We start from the raw sequence: 19,272 nt of genomic DNA, 5'->3' as shown, positions 1-19,272 counted from the left end.
CATCAGCAAGGTGACTTTGCAAGCACAGGAGCCCTTGCAAAGCTGGAAGCTTCGTCTCATTCCTTTGGGAGTTGGAACTGGATGATCTTAAGGTCATTTCCAAGCCAAACCATTCTGTGATGCTATGATCCACACCTGAGCTCTGTTTTACAATACACACAGTAGGCAAAACATTCCAGGTGGGAAAATTACAGGAATGGGGCACCAGGAGGAGATTTGGTTGCGAGTAAATTGAACCAAAATTTGCTGCCTGTGTGTGCCTTCCCCTGCTCCTCTGTCAGAAAACCAGGGCCCAGTAATTCCTTTAGGTAGATTCAGGGAAGCTGAGCTGCATGGAGCAAGATGAGGAACAGAGATGCTCTTTCCCAGGGGAAAATTAGAGAGGAAAGAAGCCAGCGGCACATACATTGGGCTCTAATGCAATTACAATGTCTTATAAGCCAGTACAGCCTTTCTGGTGTTGCCTGTGCAGAAGGCAGGGACTCAGCAGCAGAAACTGCTTGTGCTTAAAGATCCTTACCAAGTATCACGTAAAGTCTTAAATAAGTACCAATAAAGTCTTAAATAAAGGAATTTCTGCCCCAAAACAACTCTGACTTCAAGAACATGATTTAAATTGTATTTCAGCATTCAGCCAGTGAGACAAACTCACCACTGGGTGAGAGAACATTCTAGAAAGAGTATAATGCAAAGAAGTACAAGAAGGACATTGAAAACAACATTTAAACCTCTTATGCTCTAAAGAAGCAGATCAGGTCTTTGGGACAGGCATTGTGCATCATTTAAAGGGCCTCTTCAGGAGTTTGACTGATTGAAAACAGAGACACTTAATGTTTTAAGACCTGTAATTCACTGAGCAGGATGCTTAGCGGAGGCTGCGGCGGTTGGCAATGAAAGGAAGAGGAGAAGGCTCACGATCACATAGTTTGTAAATCAAGGACAAATCAAACGCACCGAGCTTCAGCAGCTGTGCCAATTAAATCTCATTCAATTTGCTGAACAAGAACGTTAACATTAATCACTTTGGCAAATTCCTCAGCATATTCCGTGTCACTGAGTAGTCAAGTGATTCTGTGCTTGTTTATGGCGCAGAATAACATTATATGAAGCAATGCCATTAATCACTGTGAGGGGTAAGCGTAAGACAAAAAGAAGTGTTACTGGTTAAGTGTGTTCATCTTCGCAGTGGTGCAGGAAATGTGTTACTTTATGGTGTTATTAAGAAATATCGAGCCCATGGGGCTTCTTTTTCATGTTTTCTCTCTTCTGCCATTGCTGCCCCTAACCAAGGGCTTTTCCATCCCGAAGAGAAACACTCTTCTCCTGCATCCCAGCAGCCAAATGGCCTTAAACTTCCCTTGGGAAAGGAGCATCACAGACACCAGGAGAACACCAGGGCAGCATCTCCTCCAGCATCAGCATGTGTGAGTCCTGCTGTCCGACTCCAAAGGACACCAAGTAAATCCAGTGTTTGTACTTGCTGCCCAGAAAGCCAACCGTATCCTGGGCTGCATCCAAAGGAGCATGACCAGCAGGTCGAAGGAGGTGATCCTGCCCCTCTGCTCTGCTCTTGTGAGACCTCACCTGGAGCATTGTGTGCAGTTCTGGTGTCCTCAGCATAAAAAGGACATGGAACTGTTGGAACAAGTCCAGAGGAGGCCACGAGGATGATCAGGGGACTGGAGCACCTCCTGTATGAAGACAGGCTGAGGAAGTTGGGGCTGTTCAGCCTGGAGAAGAGAAGGCTGCGTGGAGACCTCAGAGCAGCCTTCCAGTATCTGAAGGGGGCCTATAGGGATGCTGGGGAGGGACTCTTCATTAGGGACTGCAGTGACAGGACAAGGGGTAACGGGTTAAAACTGAAACAGGGGAAGTTTAGATTGGATCTAAGGAGGAAATTCTTTCCTGTGAGGGTGCTGAGGCACTGGAATGGGTTGCCCAGGGAGGTTGTGAATGCTCCATCCCTGGCAGTGCTCAAGACCAGGTTGGACGAGGCCCTGGGTGAGATGGTTTAGTGTGAGGTGTCCCTGCCCATGGCAGGGGGGTTGGAACTGGACAATCTTAAGGTCCTTTCCAACCCAAACTATTCTATGATTCTATGATTCTATTAAAGAGGTGGGGAAAAAGAGGCAAGGGGAAGGATGAAGCTGACAAAACCATGACAAACCCAGACAGATTTCATTAGTCCAGTTTTTATTCAAATTAAAGAATGGGGAACTACAACATGATTTCCTTTGCTAATATAAATATGTCAGTGAAGACTGGCTCTCGAGTCATTCGTCGCACTGGACAAGAGAGTTGTCACAAGAATTGCTTTGCAGAGTCCTTGGTCCTTCACACTCATGCAAAAAAAGTCTTTAATTAAGAAAATAAGCTTAAAACAGTCAATTCATTCTGTTATAGTGTCAGGAACTGAACCCACCGAGTCTGCTTTACAGGAGCAAAGATTTCACACCCAGGTAAATCATTTCACAATCATTCATTACCCTTCAGAGGGTTTCATACAGAAAATATACAAATAAAATCTCTCAATATTTATTGTCATTGTAGAGGAAAATAATTTATAGACCCATAAACAAAGATGAAGGCAGAGAAAAGGAGTGAATTAACTTATTTCCAGCCTATCCTGTCGAGCACACTCCCAAACACCGTAGCTTTGAGCAACAACTTACGCTCATGGGAATGTGATTTGGGGGCATGATGTTAAGCTAAGGGGGCAACTGCTTTTGATACAGTTTATTAGTAACAGATCCCAAAGGTTAAAAGAAGCTGTATTTATCTGTTGAACCATCACGTTAGCTTGACAAACATCACACCTCGCTGGGTATTAAGGAGTTTGGTCTCCAAACACTGCGAACGAGAGAACAGGACTAAGCTCTCATGGTGGTGCCATGCAAATGCTGCCAAGTGTATTTATGGTAATTACAGTGCTGTACACATCTGGACAAAAAAAGGATTTGGCTTAACTGAAGGAACCGAAAAATGGTTTTAATCACCCCCAATTTATCTATTAGGCACAAATGGAAAAGATGGACTTGATTCAAACTCGTTTAAACAGATCACTTGAAGCGAATCTGTCCTGCTTTAACACACGAGGCTGGATTGCAAACCCAGTGGTATGCATCCCCTCATGGATGCTGTTGGTTTTGTGGGGGCACATCCCTGGGGATGCTTCCTCCTCAAGAGCAAAGTCAGCTTTGGGAAAACCAAGGCTGGGATCCCACAGGGGATCAGCACATGGTGACCCCCAAAAAGACCCAGCATCAGGAGAGAGCTGAGGAAAGCCTTCATATTCACAAAGGACCACTGAGGGGAAGGAGCCTGAGCTTGGTTTATAAAGCTTTTACAACACCTCCTGCAATAGTTACACTGGTTTTGGCACCCTGGGAGAGGGGTTGCACAATCACTGTTGTGTGCGTGGCATCCTCCATCCTCCAGCAGCACCGCACTGGAGCTGAGAAACCAAACCACCAAAAGACAGCTTGTCCACCAAGCTGACCAGGAAACAATCACATGGCACGAGAAAATTAAATCAGAGCATTGAAATGGTGGTAAAATAACTGATAACCTAAGAGCTTACAGGTGGCCGAGGTAATGGAGTTCAATTTATCCTACAATGTCAAGCCCAATGCTGTCCTTCTAACATCAACATCAGAGCTATCCCAGCTCTTAGTTACAACATGTGATTTGCTGTGCAGAAAACAGATTCATACCTCCATCACGTCCAGCAAAAACTGCACTGGGTGTAAGAACTGGATCCAGGATTGAACGGAAGCGTCGTTGATGACCATAAAAAGCAATCAAAAAGTTATTTCAAATTGTCTTATAAAAATATTTACAGTGAGATTTGTTATCACTAATGCTGCGTTTTCAGTCCTAGAAAAAGGCAATCTGTAAAGGAGCTGGCTCAGGTGCTCAGAAGTAACAATACAAACATGAAACCACACGCCAAAGACAGACAAATTCAAAAAGCATCTCAAGGAGGGGAGGGGATAACAGCTGGTTCATCACAAGTTATGGTTGTTCGTATTGCATAGCTGGAAAACGAGGTCACTTGACTTGCATAACACTGCAACGTTTGTGAAGGAGAGGAAGAAACGTGTCATTTGCCATCAAGAACTAGCTGCAGCCAGGAACAGCCTCGATCACCCTTAGCAAGGGCTCTGAGCCCAGCCCTGTCCAGCAAGCCACAGGTCTAGGCCAGCAATGGGCAGAAAATGCCATCTTACAATAGCAGAAAAACACCAAAACCCTTTTTTCCTTATAGGCAAGGAAGGCTTATAAAGAGATGTACAGCACTGGGGGAAATTATCCAGCCTTCAGCAGCACATCCACCTTTCACACCTGACAAATAGGGCAGATTTCAGACTTGCATCTCTCTAGTACTAACTGCAAGCTTTTATCTCTTAGCCTCTGGATATTTGCCTTTGCTCCCATGATGCCACAACTGTGAGAAGGTTAGCTGGTAACTTCCAAACTACTGAGCTGTAGTTGGGCTATAGAGTAACTATTCAGGTTTACATTCCCTATATGAGGGCCATGTGTGCCCAAATGCATGACTGCCCTTGACCCTTGTCATGTCAGACTAAGAGAGGCTAACTCTGACCAAAACATTTTGCCTGTCTCATTTTAGCCTCTATTCCAGTGGGCTGCATGAAATGGAAACACCTTTTGGTGTTTGCTTTTGGGGCAGTGAATTTGAGTCAGCCCAAAAACAAGGCATCACCTTGTTATGTCACTGTAAAGATGCATCTCAGGACTCCGACCTGAAGGCAGCTGCAGTCAGGGACACGTTCCTACCAGCCTCAACAGCTTTTACAGCAAGCTCCACCTCGTAAAAGAGCAGCATGTCACACTACTGCTTTGGCACATTCCACTGCAGAGTGTAGAATCCAAAGCAAAATTTAAAGGGTATTACAGAAGAGACTAATTTTCTTTAATTATTATTATTTTCAAGACCTCTGAGCTGACATACAATGGAAGGGAAGACATCAAGAATAAAACTGCCATTTCTTTGGACAGTTTGCTTTTGTTTGTAGCAACAAGAGCATCCAAACAGGAGCAGATGGATGATACCTAATGCTCCCCATGAAGGTCAGCCCCCTCTGTGGGAGCTGACACAGCAAAGCAGGTGCTGTTTCCTCCACAGGCACCCATCTTACAAGGACCATGTCAACTAAAAGTGTATTTATTTACAGAAGTAACCCACTCCTCTGCAAAAGCTGCACAAGGTGATGCAGCCTTAGATCCCTCCAAAATAAATCAGTATTTTTCTCTTTTCCTGTAGAAGGCCACATGGAATCCTGCTGATAGCAGATCTATGGAGAAAGAAACCAGCAGAACATCACTTGTAGGTGCTGGGGCTCAGCACTAACAGAGACAGATTTGGCCCTGCAGGCCAGCTGCCCACTACAAAAAGCCTCAGCTGAAAACAAAAGATCAACAAGAAAAGAGGAGAGAAAATATCCATTAGGTCCCTTTAGCTGGGGAGTCTTTTGGGAGTCCACCCCTGTTTGCTGAAGCATGCCAAAGCTCACAAGATGACACAGAAATGTATTTTAAAGTCAAATATCTCAAACAGAAAGCTCTAAGAATCTGGGAGGTAAGATAGCTGCCTTACAGCTGGATTTAGATTTGTCTGGTATCAATAATCTTACAAATTCTTCATACTAATAGAGGAACACCTTCAGTATGGGCAAGATAAAAATAGCAATTACAGTGACAGTGATTAGTTAATCTCCATCTCTGGAAGCATTAAAACACTGCAGGTATTTTGCTTGGCTCATTAATCCCTGCTTGGGTGACAGAGGGCTCTCACTGTATGCAATGTCTTTACATTAATGGCACCATAAGGTATTTCTTTTAACATTTAAATGCTCTATTATGAAATGGCATTGAGATGCTGGACAGAGCTAGAACTGGGGCTTTCAGCACAGCTGAAATACATGGGTTGGGAATACTTTCTTATCCAAGCAACATTTGTTTCACAGGAGCAATAAACCCCATCAGAGCAGCACGGGTTTTGTGGGGTTGCCAAGTTTTGTGTGGTTCAGCCCCAGGGAAGGCACTGCCCAGCAGGTCCCACCACGTACAGCAAACAGCATTCATGGCAAGTAGAAAAATCACATGGTATTTATTTCCACCACACGACAAGCATTTCAGGGATACATACAGTAGTCCAGGGGCATATACAAACGTATGACTGAGACAGCGGCACACTCAAGCCAGAGCACCCTGTTCCAGTTCATTTCTGCTGACTGCTTTTCTCAGCTGGTACTCAGAAGCTTCCGCTCCCAGTAGTGAAGTCCACCCTCCAGGCACAGTAAGTAGTTCAACAAGATATTGTGCACGGAGCATCAGTAGTGAAGAAACCCAGAATGTTCATTTTTACTCACGTGCCCGATCGTAGCAGTTTTGTTTCACACAAGAAACTCAGTGCCTGCAGTTCAAGCACGGTGTCTATCTCAGGACACTAGCCATTGAGAAGAACAGTTGATTGCACCACAGATAACAAGCAACACCTCGTGTCTAGCATGGAACATGTCCCCAGAGGGATTTTCGCTTTGCTACGTGATCCACCGCAGAGCAGATGATGTTTGGAACCTATCAGTGGTCATGCTAAGACGTTAACAGCAATGAGATGGGTCAAGTCAGAGATCAGTCGTCTTCCCAACACCGCCCAGCTGGATCCACTTCACTTCTGCTTCTCGCACTGGCTTGATTGTGTGTCACAAGGGTTTGTGAATCACAGCCACACCTGTTGTAAGGATGGACAGACAGACACAGTTATCACAGGAGAAGCTCCTGGGTTGTGATGTGGTTAAGGTCCTCCTGCAAAGCCGAAGACCAACAACAAGCCTGCAGAGAGGTGTCTACTATCTCTATGAAAGCTTCCTCTTCTGAAAACAACATAAACCATACCAAAATGTAAGATCAAAGCTTCAAGAGGGACAGCTCTCAAGTTTATGAATGACCCCAGCCATTACCAGCTCTCCCACTGACTATTTACCTGCATAACTTCTCCCCGTGCTCATGCTGGTTGGTAATAACGTCCACTTGTCCGTGATGGGGTTGTAGTATTCCACCGAGGCCAAATTGCAGGACCCATCATCTCCTCCCACCACGTAGAGGAGCCCATTCACCGCACACACACCTCAAAGCAGAGTGCAGATGGTTAGATACGGGCTAACTCATCTCCCACAGCACATCACCTGCTATGTTCTGATTCATCCCCCAGCAGATCCCTCATCTTCCACTTTCATCGCTTACAACACTGATCACTTACGTCACTAGCACATTAGTCACATCAAAACCCACACAGATAACTGAACCAAACACCACAGAACAGCTTATTGTGGTTACCTGCATTTCTTCTACACATATTCATGTCTGCTACTTGCTTCCACGTGTTTGTTCCTGGATCATAGACTTCCACGCTCTTCCTTACTAAGGGACCATCGTGCCCCCCGGTAGCATACAGCAGCCCACTGAGAACACCAACACCTGCCAAGCAGAGCCCAGCATTAGCCAAGTGTACAGGGCAAAGGGTTGCACAGCCCTGGTTCTTCTATTGGGTATCGCCTTGGCCTCTCCAAGGCATATCCAAAACATGGGCCTCATGCACCTCAAGATCACCCAGCATGTGGTCAACTCCCCACTCATGACTGCCACCATAGCAGACCTGCACAGTAACCCCTGGCAGATGTCCTGTCTTCCAGGGCTGTGCCCCTTCTCAGGTAGATGTTACCTGAGATCAGGCCTAGTCCCACAACACTTCCTTTGTTCAACCTCTTCGGACTGACTCGTTCTTTCTTCCCTTTGCATCCCTGACCACTGCATCCCACCCCACCTTGTTTCCACCTGCCTGCTCTTTTCTGCCATGCAGCCCTTTGCTTTTAGCCTGATTCCTAATTCCAGGTTTGGGATCACTCCAGAGAACTGAGGACACCCGTCCTCACCTCCACTAGATGTCAGCATCGGGATGGCAATGCCAACACTGAGCACGGGTTCAGCGATGGAGGGGTACAATAGACACGTGCTGCAGCATCACTGGGAATGAGTGGCACCGGGCTGTCCCCTCCCCACAGACTGCTGGAGGGGCATCTGGGTGACAACCACAACCTGAGGAGCTCAGCTTTCAGGTTGGAAACAGAGAATTGCAAGGCTATTTGGCAGGTGAGTACAAATTCCCTAATACTGGACTTGCCACATGGGGATGTACTTGCAAAGCAGCACTCAGTGTTTCAAACAATGACAGTTCACTAAAATCCATTTACAGGCACAAGCTGTTTTGCTGTGCTTCAACACGCTGTCAACAACACGAGATATTCATTGTGTTCTCCTATAAGCTAACACTGAGCTTGGTTTAAGCATCGAGCAAATACTAAAAACCTCTTCAACTGAATTCAAACCAGCAGTGTGTGATCGTATTTGCCTCTCCTGGAGTTATGGAAAAGGTATTAGAGTGAGGAAAGAAAGACCATGTGTGGAGAGCAGCCTCCCAGCTGCCCAGTTCAGAAAGGAATTCCCACCACAGCTTAACCTGCAGGGTCATCTCAGCCCCCAGGCTTGGCCATCTTCTGGCAACTGCCGCTTTAGGTACTGTACAATGAGAACTCCAAGCCTTGGCATCAGGAAGGACCCTCTGCACACACTGAGCTACAGGACCGTACATGTCTGAAGATCATTTTAAATGCAATGGATAAAAGTTTTTATCTCTTTCAGACAGGAACAGCCACAGAAAGGACTAGAGCTTACCTAGTCTAACGTCACATAGTAAATAAGAAACCATCAAGATTAGAATATAACTCTTTTTTAACCTGTCCTTTCCTTTAATAACCAATTCTTGCCAGCAAAAGGTACACTAAAAACTAGCTCAGCAGGGACAACCTGAGATTATTTCTGTTACCTTGGCTAGACCAGCACACCACCCAGTGCAGATGTGCTTTGTGCTGCAAAGCACCCACCGGATGCTTGCAGAGAAGATCCAAAGGGAAAACCCACCTGACATCCCCTAAACGACAGCAGAGAAGGAGGTGCAGCTTGGCTTTCCAGTCCCCAGCTGAGCATGCAGCTGGCAATTTGGAAAGCTGATTTTTAGCTTGTAAGTGAGCTGCACCTGTTAGCAAGGCTACTTGGAAACACTGAACATCATTTCATTAATCGAGAAATTCATTTCAATTTGGCAAGATTTTAACCAAGTCAGGAGAGCAGCACACATCTTCCAAGCAGTTATGGTTTTTCCTCTCATGGGAAAAGGATGGTAATAACAGGTTGCACTTGCCAGCCCTGCAATGCCGAAACACCCTTCTCATTCCTTTCCATGAGCAGAGGAGAACCCAGTGATCATCTGCCTTTAAGAACACATCTTGGAGCCAGTACCTGCCCCGCTGCGCCGAGTGCTCATGTCAGCTACGTAGGTCCATTCGTTGGTGGCCGGGTTGTACTGCTCGACGGTACTAAGGCACTGACGGGATGCTCCGTCGTATCCCCCCACGGCATAGAGCTTCCCTGGAAGAGACACACGTTGGCATCAGCACTACAGCTACAACTGATGTATGTTACCATCACGCCTCACAGCTCCAGGTGAGGACAGATCCTGGTTGACAGAAGCCCTGGGACACATGCCTAAACCTGCTGGGATGCCTGGGGAACATCCTAGCGGAAGGATCTGAAGTAGACTCACATGACTGTATTTAAATCTATTAAAGCTGTCAACTAAGACAAAGAAACAACACAACAGCTTAATTAGAAGCCAAAAGCCCAGAGGGTTTTCCAAATGACTTGTTGGCCCAGGAGAAGAGGTAACATCAAAGCTGATCGAGCATTTCCTCCTGCTCAGGCAAGATGTGCTGTCAAAGGTCGATACTGTACATTAATGACTGTATCACATGAGCAATAAACATGCAACAGCCTCATATGTTAATCTAATACCTGCATGGAAACCTAGACGTGATCTTGAAGAACCTGGGCCAAATCCAAAGCAACCAATGCTGCTAGCACAACTGAGGCCAGCTGGTGCACTTGTGCCAAGTGATCACAACACAGAAGATAACCCTCACAGCATGGGGTATTTGTCCCTCCCTACCCTCAGCTCAAGGAAAGCTGAATAATATACAACTAACGTGCTTCTCTGGTCTCCATCAGGTATTATGGAACTACTACGCCATATATGAAACAAGGCTGATGCTTCACCATGTTCTCTTTTCACAGGCCTTTCTGATACTCTCACCTTGCCTCCCTGTATCGTCTATCAGCTTGTTTTGCATTTAGGCAGTAAACTCCTTGGGCAGAGGAGTTTCTCTGTGCTTCTTTATCACAGTACCTAGCACAAAGGCGTTCTGGTTCAAAACCAGGCCTCATTACAACAAACAGCCATTAACAAAGTTCAACAAATAGGCAGGAAAATTCTAACACCATTTTTTGTACAAAACCCACGAATAAGACCAATTTTCAACCCACATCAGCAGAGCCTGGCCACAAATGAGCTATGCAATTCTTTGCATACACACAAGACTCCCACCAGCAGTTATCATCTACAGTCCTACACTTTTGCATCCTCCTGTTTCCTTGGTGTTTACAAGCTCCAAGAAGAGGCCAGCTCTTTTCTTTCTCCCTCGGATCCACTTACAGCCTCCTCACACTGTGATCACTAGGAGAGGTCTGCAAGGATCAGGTTTGTGACTGTGCTCCTTCTGCATCTTCCTGCCTCTTAAAACATTTCAAACTCTTATTTGTGCTGTTGGTTCAACCCACCTGGCGTTAGTTAATGAATCAAGGCAAGAGTGCCAGACCAGGCAAGACAAGATAAAGCTCCCTGGCTGACATCAAGCATTAGATGTTTTCAGTACCCACAGATATCAGATCTATCTTTATCACATTCAGATGAACAAGCTGCAGCTTGTTCCCTACAACATGATCAACTCTTCTCCCCATCACATGCTCTCATTATTTTTTCTCATGGACTCCAACATGTGCAACGCTTATTTGCTCTTTCAAACAAAGCAAAGGGAAAGGATTTCATGTTTCCAGTAGAAAAAGTGTCCATAGAAAAGCATCTCTCACGAGCACACATGGTATTTGTTCTCATTCAAATCCCTTCAGCAAATCCCACTGACTCCCAGCAGCCCAGCACTTCACTCATGGGCCAGTTTTGAAGGAGATGCTTGTGAAATAAACATGTAAATTTAGCACAACCACCACTATTTACTCTGACTTTATCTCCCTCCTTCTTCTCACATATACACATAAGCACACTTCAGGTATTCCCCATACAAACAGGTCAAACCAAACCACTTCAAACTGCAGTTTATAACAAGGCTCTTGCCAGCAGCTGCTCTGCACTGTACTAATTGCAAACTGGTATATGCCATGTTAAAGACAAGGTCGAAAACCCCTTTCACTTGCTTCAGAAGCAATTGTGCTAAAGGAAGAAAAGGTTTCTATTTAAACCTATTCTTTCCTGATGGCACCAACATACACTACACGCGACCACTGGCCTTCACCAGCCAGAAGCTGCCCAGGAAGAATATGGATTGAAAGAATCCTGCACACACCTAATGGCATTCACAGGAGGCATGGGCTGGGCTGATATGGGTCTGAGGCTCTTGGAAAGGTACACATGATTTTTCATTAAGATAAAGAAGAGAATGGGAAAAGCTGCAGCAATTACATCATATAAAATAAATCTTTACCAACAAGTCTAGAGAACAGTCCCTGCAGTCCCCTCCTATTGCACTCAACCTTTCAGGCTTCCCTTTGAGACAGTAACATTTGCTTGATGGACATGGCTGCTGATTTTCTTACCCTCCACAACTCCAACTCCAACACTGCTTCTTCTTGTGTTCATGGGAGCCACAAAAAACCACTCATTGGTTTTATAGCTATAGGCCTCAACTGATGCCAGACCTAGTTAAAAAGGGGATACACAGGTTTTCTAATTAAAAAAAAAGAGAAGAAAAAAAGATTGGTGTTGCACTTTCATCTGCCTTCCACCTCCTCCCAAGCCCCTAATTCCCCCCACACTCCTGTAACCCAATTCTCTAATCCCTTGTCTTTCAGGCTGGCACCAATGTGTCAACGCCACTTCAGCAGCTGGAAATAGTTACCCCATGGCCCCTGCAATGTGCTGGGGACACCAAGATGGAGCAGAGTTCAGATACCAAGCCCAGAAGTCCTCCATCCTTTCAAGCATTACAAAATGTCCATGCAGAGGTTTAGAAACTACCCCCAAACCCTGTTGCAATTGTACTCATCACCAGCTGAGATAATTTAGGGCTTAACCAAGTGGCAAAGCTCTAGAGCAGAGGCAGAGGTGTGAATTTAAACATGCAGTTATGCCAAGAAAAATCCCAGCCACACATACCCCACAAGGTGCCACGCTGGCATTTTATACGTGTTGCTATGAAAAATATAACTAAAACAAGGAAAAAATCCCCTTTCAGTCCATAAAAAGCATATTCACACAGAGAATGAGACTGAAGAAGCTGTATCACTAAAGAAGAACACTAGAGTGAGATTCCCTGCCAACTACTGATGGGTCAGAACACGCACGTGGTTAGTTACAACATGCAGTAAACCCAATCCCTGGCTCTTTCTCTACAAATCATAGAGGAAGGGGGCAGGAATCTCACTAAGGCTCTGCAGGGGTCTCTGAACACATTTGTCAGGTCAGGCACTGCCTGGTTTTTGCCCCATCACCTACCAGTGCTGCCATCAAAGCCGCCCACTGCATACAGGAGATCATTGAGCACGGCTGCGCCTAAGGTGCTTCGTCTTTCCTGCATGCTGGCTATGGATGTCCACTGGTCCTTCACGCCATCGTACACGTCAACCGTCCGTACCCTTAAAGAGCCATTGAAGCCCCCGACAGCATAAACATTGCCAGCCATAAACACCACACCTGAGAAAAGAGGAGAAGGACTTTACAGAGGTTTTACAAACAGTTTGGGAAGTGAGTGTCATCAGACCTCTGTCGGAGTGCGTAAGAAAGGAGGAGAAGCAGAACCATGGCACATCCTTGGCCTCTTCTGCAGGTTAAGAGCATTGGAACCTAGTATGATCAAACATATGTGTCATATAGAAGGTGAAATGCACATAAATAAATGGCATCATAAGGCACAGATGCATTTCACACCTGAATGAGTAATTTTCTGGGGCACAGGGAACACCAGATGGTGATCCACATTCGCAGCCCTGTCAGATGTCTTCAGGGGAGCACTCTCAACTTACAAATCTCCATCACCCACTCCTCAGCACTCGGAGGGACTGACTCAGCTCCTTTGATTTTCACTAGGAAACCAGCAAGGAAAGCTGGTTGAGGGATGACTGAGGGACCTGTATCCAGTGCTGAAGAGCTGCACAACGAAAAACAAAGAAGGTTGCAGCAAAAGTTCTCATTACCTGCTCTGCATCTCCGGGAGGGAAGCTCAGCAACCTGATCCCACCGCTCCTCCTCAAAATCATAGCACTCCACACTGCGAATGGCTTTGGGTGCTTGCCCACCCACTACAATCATCACCTGGAGAGGGAAGACAAGAAGCTAAAAACATGCTGCAGGCCTACTACAAGCTTCTGCAGCAATACCTATTTCAGTCACTTGTATTCCAAGAGGGAAAAAGCTATCTCCAATTTAATGCACACTAAATACAGCAGCCCCATTAAACCTTCTTTACCATTTCCAATGGGGGCAACGTGCACTATTTCCCCAGGAAACACAAAACCGCTTTGGCACCATGGTACATGCAAGGTTCCCTGCATAAGTATTTATAAGTGAAGCAGATCCCAGTGTAATTCCCACAGCCAGCACAGTGTTTAGTCATTACCTCTATGGTGGTGCTAAAAACAATCGATGCCACTTAGCAAATAAAGCCTGACAGCTGTATTGCCACCTGCAGGGAGATGACACTCCAGGGAATCACCAGGACTATTAACACCCAGGGTGCTGGGCTGCTGAAGGAAGTAATTTGTCAGCTTCATTAAGGCTTCTGGTTGCAATATGTACTGATGCAAACCCAGTAATTAAGTCCCAAATTCATTATAAACAGAGAAGATCTATGTGAAGGTGACCAAAGACCATCTCTGGAATGAAAGAACTGCTCTGGTCAGGCCAAAGGTTCACCCAGCCCCAGACTCCATTCCCTCACTGGCAAATGGGGACACTGGAAAAGTGAGAAGATGTGGACAGTACGCAGTGTGGTTCTTCCCAAATCTGCCCTGTCTGCATGACAGGGACAAACTCCCCATGGAATTGCTGACTTGCAGTGGTCCCAGGAACCTGCACTCAGCATCACTGCTGAGCCCCAGCTGGGCACTGCAAACCAACCAACCACACATCCAAATCACCTGCACCTACAAACAGACTGACCTGCACTTTGTTCTGAACAGCCCTGTTTCCTTCAACCCTCCATGGCTATCAAGAGGGAGCATTTGCTCCCCTTATCTCAGCACATCAGGAGGAGCAAACACTGCTCAAGACAGTCTGGTTTTTACCAGGCCAATGAGCTAGAAGCAAGATAACAGGGCTTTAGATATAGTCAAAGAGTAGATGGGAAACTGGCTTTAACCTCTGCGAGGCAGCTGTGAGTAGCTGAGGGGATAAAAGATTGTCACTTGAGATCACCCGGGTAACAAGCTCAACTCCAGTCTGGGCTGTTGTAAAGCACAGAGCTAGACAGCAATTTGAAGCATGTGAAGAGCCTGAAAATAGCAGCTCTTTGATCTACAACGATGAGAACATGACATTAGGAAGCAAAGTGAGTCTAAATTAGCAGCCTGACTCCGAGTTGTGTAACAGCCTTCCATGGAAAGCTTTGCATGATTACAGAATTAATGCTAATCCCTCACCAGCAGGACCAACAGACCACATGAAAGTCTCTCAGTAACAGGATTACTGAAGATCATCACCTTCTCTTTCTTTACAGCTAAAAAGAAGGGAGACCTGCAGAAGGTTTGAGTTTGTACTTGTAGGTCATGCTGTAGATGTTGAGAACCTCTGAACTCATTGGTTCACTGTTTGCTTTATTCTTAGCTACTTTAGTCCTTCAACAAGGGTCACAACAGCCCTTCATGATACCCCAAAGCTATGTTCTACCAACTTCCTCTCAGCACCAGCAAGCAGACAGCAGAAAAAGCATGCCAACACACTCTGCAGAAGGACAATTTCTCAATGGACAGTCCAACATCTAAACATCTTAACAGCCCCTCATTGCACAGATCTCACACACTATCTCACAAACCCACTGTGGTTTTGATGTCTTACAATCTCCAAAATGCTTATTAATAACTCCAGCAACAGTCTGTTGACGGACACTGTGCCAAACTGTGTTTATGTCTGGGGCACAGGGAAAACAGCTTCTGTTGTCATTTTTAATTCACTAATAAAGCAGTGGACAGAGCATCACACACGTGCAGAGTCATTGCAGGGAATAAATAACAAGGATTATTTATTCAGTAGCTGCTTTGAGTCTATTAAAATCTGCTTCAGACTTCCTGCCCACAGGTCTGGGTGCTGTTGTTTCCTGCTTTCCTGGCTTCTGATTATGGATACAGGAAAAGGAAAGACACCTACCGTGACCCTCCTCAGCAGGGCTCCACAATAGTGCTTACAAGCCAGCAGAAACCCTTTGAGCACTACAGGCAGCTGCCCGCTGCCACTCCACGGGTCAGTGATTCTCAAGCTACTCACAAAACCAGCTGTAGCTGACAACATGTTTGAGGAGCAGCCCTTTGCCCCTGGGAGCAGAGATATTGCTTCTCCTGAGGCTTTAACTCAGTTCATCCAACTCAATTATGTATCCTCGGTGGGCACAGGCAGTACCAGAAGAGGGAGTAAAACACTTCAAAGGATTATCATGGAGTTAGTGAGATGTAAGAATGCCAGCTCCTTTCAAAGACAGAAAATGCCACCAGTAACAGTGTGAGGTGACAGAAAGCAACAAACCCATCTTACCTTTGGCAGGCTAACGGGAGTCCTCGGCTTTGTTCTGGGATTCTTGATCAGTTGCCTTTGATCCAGAGGAAGCAAATGATATTTCATGGCTTCGATAAGGAAGTCTTTACAGGTATTGTTATTCTTGATTAAAGCTTCTTCTTCAACTGTCTGAGAACATTCACACACATGAAAGATCATTTAAACTGAAGTACCTGGTGGCACAGGTCACAAGGAGACTTCCACCTCTTCCCAAAGAAACACAAGCAGTAAATCCAAGCTTCAGTATCACTCACAAGCAGCAATGTTCCCTCAATTTTACCACCCTTTGCCAAACATTTATCCCTGCAGAGCAGAATTCACCAGGAATCTGGGTACAAAACCAGGTAATTTCTTTTATTTGAGCCAGAATTTCTAAGGAGAGGCAATATCTTTTACTCTATCAGAACATATTGAGGAAAGAAAAAAACCCCACAGTGGGTTCATTTTATTTCAACTCTATTGGCTGTTTAGACACATGATAAAAGCACAGTAGCCAAAGAGCCTGTACGCCAACCCCTTCTTTGGGGATTTGCAGCTCATTATTAAGGCCCAGATCCCAGGAATTAACTTGCCAAGAACAATCTCTAAGTCCAACTACATCAGTGAGCATCTCACCTGCCACTAACACAACCCATCTCTAAGCACAGAACACATCTTAAGCCAAAATTATCACAAAATGTGTTTTGATAAAGCTAAATTTACCTGTGCATTAGGGGAAAAACTGCTCAAGTAACAGCACCAGCTTGGTGCAGAATCCCAAGATATTATCTTCTAAATGCTTCTACCAAGAGAGGCAGGAGCTCCACTCTCAGCACTGCCTGGCAGAGCACAGGTCACATTTACTACAAGGTTTCTGCACACACACACTGATTTCAGAGTTCACCCAGTTTTCCTTTTATTCCTCTGTTTACTGACTCAGCGACATGCCAAATTACCCATCTCAGACACAAACACCAAGCCATTGATTGAAGAGTTACCACGCAGCTCAAGTGCAAGTATTAGAGTTATTAGACTAACCTGTACGAGATAATCTCTGGGCAAAAGGGGCAGGCGAACGTGCTCCATCAGTTTAGCCATGTGTTCTAAGCGAGATTCCTTCTCATAGTTTATCCAAGAAATAACTGCTTCAAAGACCTACACAGATAAAGCACAATTAAACAGAGAAGAGAGAACCAGCTGCACAGTCACCTACCCAAACCCAGAAGCGTTGAGATTTTAAGTTATCAAGCAAAGGAGGTGCAAGATCTCTATCAAACAGATGAAAAAGTCATGACTATGAACAGAGCACAAGCACCACAGCAGTGAAGGGGTGAGCTGACCATGTGTATTAATCAGCAACTTCATATCTTGATGTGCTGCACCACTCTCAAAGTTAAGCGTGTGTCCAGGACAATCATATACCTCTTGGACATTAGTACTGGAAGGCAGCCAGGAAACTTAATGAGCCTGTTGACATTTGCACTGGACATTTCTCATTAAATCAGCCACAACAATTACTCCTGATAACAGAGAGCTCCCTTCCCAAAGGAGTCTGGCCACACGGTAAAACACTACACTCGCCATCACATTTAATCACTGCACCAGTTTTGTCCCCCTACCCAACACCCAAGAAGCCTCCAGGACAAGTTCTCCATGCACAGAAAAGCCCCTGCCTCTGGGCTGGATGCATTTCACTGCTAAAAATATGCAGGAAACAAGGGCATGCTGGAGTTCTGGTCTGAACCAAAATGTAGTTGTACTCCCAGATCCAACCGGTTCAGATAAGCATCCAAACTTGGAGTCCATGACCATGAACAGCCCCATGCAGCAGAAGCCATGCAGAGCCCTGTGCAGTGAACAGCCAGAAGTGTCCTACATGGGCTCCTGCATGAATATGCATGTGTTTATGTAACTATGAGCCTCACTCCTTCCAGAAGAAAGGCCTAAAAACGTCACTGGGAGCAGGAAAGGCTTCCTAAAACATCCAGCAAGGCAAGGAGAGGGGCTGGTGCAGCCTTGATGCTGCACAACAGGATCTGGATCATTGCACTGGGGTTTCCCCATAGAGAATTAAATTCTAACCTTTAACTCATATCAAGAGGCAAAATTCCCTCACCATGTGCTCTCACTACCTGGTTACTGATGGGGGGCTGAGCACAGCCCACTCCTGTAGCACCCCCAAAAAGCATTGCTGGCTCTTCAACCCCAGCACACTCAGCAAGCGCCCTTGGTTCAGCTTCCCTCTGGTTGACAGATCAGGCCAACATGCACAGGTATTTTTCCCCTTTCTTTCCATCCCTCCCATCCCTCCCCAAGAAACCATTTTGTTTGGTCCAAGGTCACTAACTTGACAAAATCACCCAGAACTGAGGGCACGATCTCCTGGTCCCCAGTTGCTGCTGGCAAATGTAGTCTGCAGGAGGCAGCATCCTCCCACAAAGGAGAGGCTGAGCAGAAAGGGGTTTCTTCCTCTTAGGCTATACTATAAAGAAGCAGTAAAGCACCAGCCTCATTTCCTATGCCAACAAATGCTCCTGCTGAACTGTTTGGAATTCAGGACACTGCGATGAGCAACAGGGATCTGTGTAATCAAACCCCAGCAATTGCAGAGGAAAATAACTACCGCAGAACCTATTCTAAAATGAAAACAAACAAACCATTTCACTTTGGCTATGAGGCATTTAAAGTAGAAACCACATCGTTGTGAGATTTTTAATTGCAGATCAGTGTGGAAGGAGCATAAAAGCCAATGTTCAGTCAGCAAACAGGCTTTTCATTAACCTCTTCTGCACAAATGCTGAGCCACAGAACAGGGCACAGGACTGGGATGTACCCAGTTACCGACCAGGATGACATGGAACAAGTCTTAAAGGAAAGTAAAGCAAATGTGCACAAGGAATAAACTTTTTTCTCAGTGCTGGAGGCTGCTCCTGGGTTAGGCACACACTGATGTCACCCGGCTAAAAATAACACAGATTTGTAAAAAATCAGATTCTGGCACCTTCCATTGGCTCCAATTCCTAAGTTTATGAGAAGGGGTGGAGAAAATCTTAATCCAAGACAGCAACATGTCTATTTAAAGGCCACATCTGTTTCCACTACTGCTGTGCCCACTGCAGACCCGAAGCAGCTGCTGCTCCCCTAGGACATGGGGTTTTCCAGCCGTGCAAGACTTGCTGCCAGGCTGGGATGGGAGGAAGCAGCTTCCCACCTGGCTTCATTAAGAGGCATGGGCTGGGTTAGTGGCTGGCACCTGCCTGGATGCAGGAGCAGTCCCAAACTTAGGAGAAGCAGATTTTCCACTCTATGGAAACTTAAAAGCC

At 45.7% G+C, this 19,272-nt stretch overlaps 1 protein-coding gene across 4 annotated transcripts in view; it reads right to left on the bottom strand.

Annotated features, from left to right (window-relative positions):
• Window positions 1–2,176: 2,176 nt before the first annotated feature.
• The window catches only part of KLHL3 (kelch like family member 3), a 50,231-nt gene continuing 33,135 nt past the window's right edge, over window positions 2,177–19,272 (bottom strand). For 3 of the 4 annotated variants that reach the window (XM_062638040.1, XM_062638039.1, XM_062638042.1), the window contains 9 exons: window positions 16,988–17,104; window positions 15,950–16,099; window positions 13,402–13,519; window positions 12,704–12,901; window positions 11,806–11,907; window positions 9,382–9,510; window positions 7,363–7,503; window positions 7,010–7,153; window positions 2,177–6,757 (listed from right to left, as the gene is read on the bottom strand). In XM_062638040.1, coding sequence (XP_062494024.1) covers window positions 6,729–6,757; window positions 7,010–7,153; window positions 7,363–7,503; window positions 9,382–9,510; window positions 11,806–11,907; window positions 12,704–12,901; window positions 13,402–13,519; window positions 15,950–16,099; window positions 16,988–17,104 — 1,128 coding nt within the window. In that variant the 3' untranslated portion in view covers window positions 2,177–6,728. The remainder of the gene's footprint in view (window positions 6,758–7,009; window positions 7,154–7,362; window positions 7,504–9,381; window positions 9,511–11,805; window positions 11,908–12,703; window positions 12,902–13,401; window positions 13,520–15,949; window positions 16,100–16,987; window positions 17,105–19,272) is intronic. The other variant, XM_062638041.1, reaches the window with a different exon arrangement.

The sequence above is a fragment of the Pezoporus occidentalis genome, unplaced genomic scaffold (assembly GCF_034315485.1).
Source record: "Pezoporus occidentalis ecotype Australia unplaced genomic scaffold, CSIRO_AGI_Poc_V1 ctg55, whole genome shotgun sequence".
Lineage (NCBI taxonomy): Eukaryota > Metazoa > Chordata > Aves > Psittaciformes > Psittacidae > Pezoporus > Pezoporus occidentalis.
This window is presented reverse-complemented; position numbering and strand designations above follow the sequence as displayed.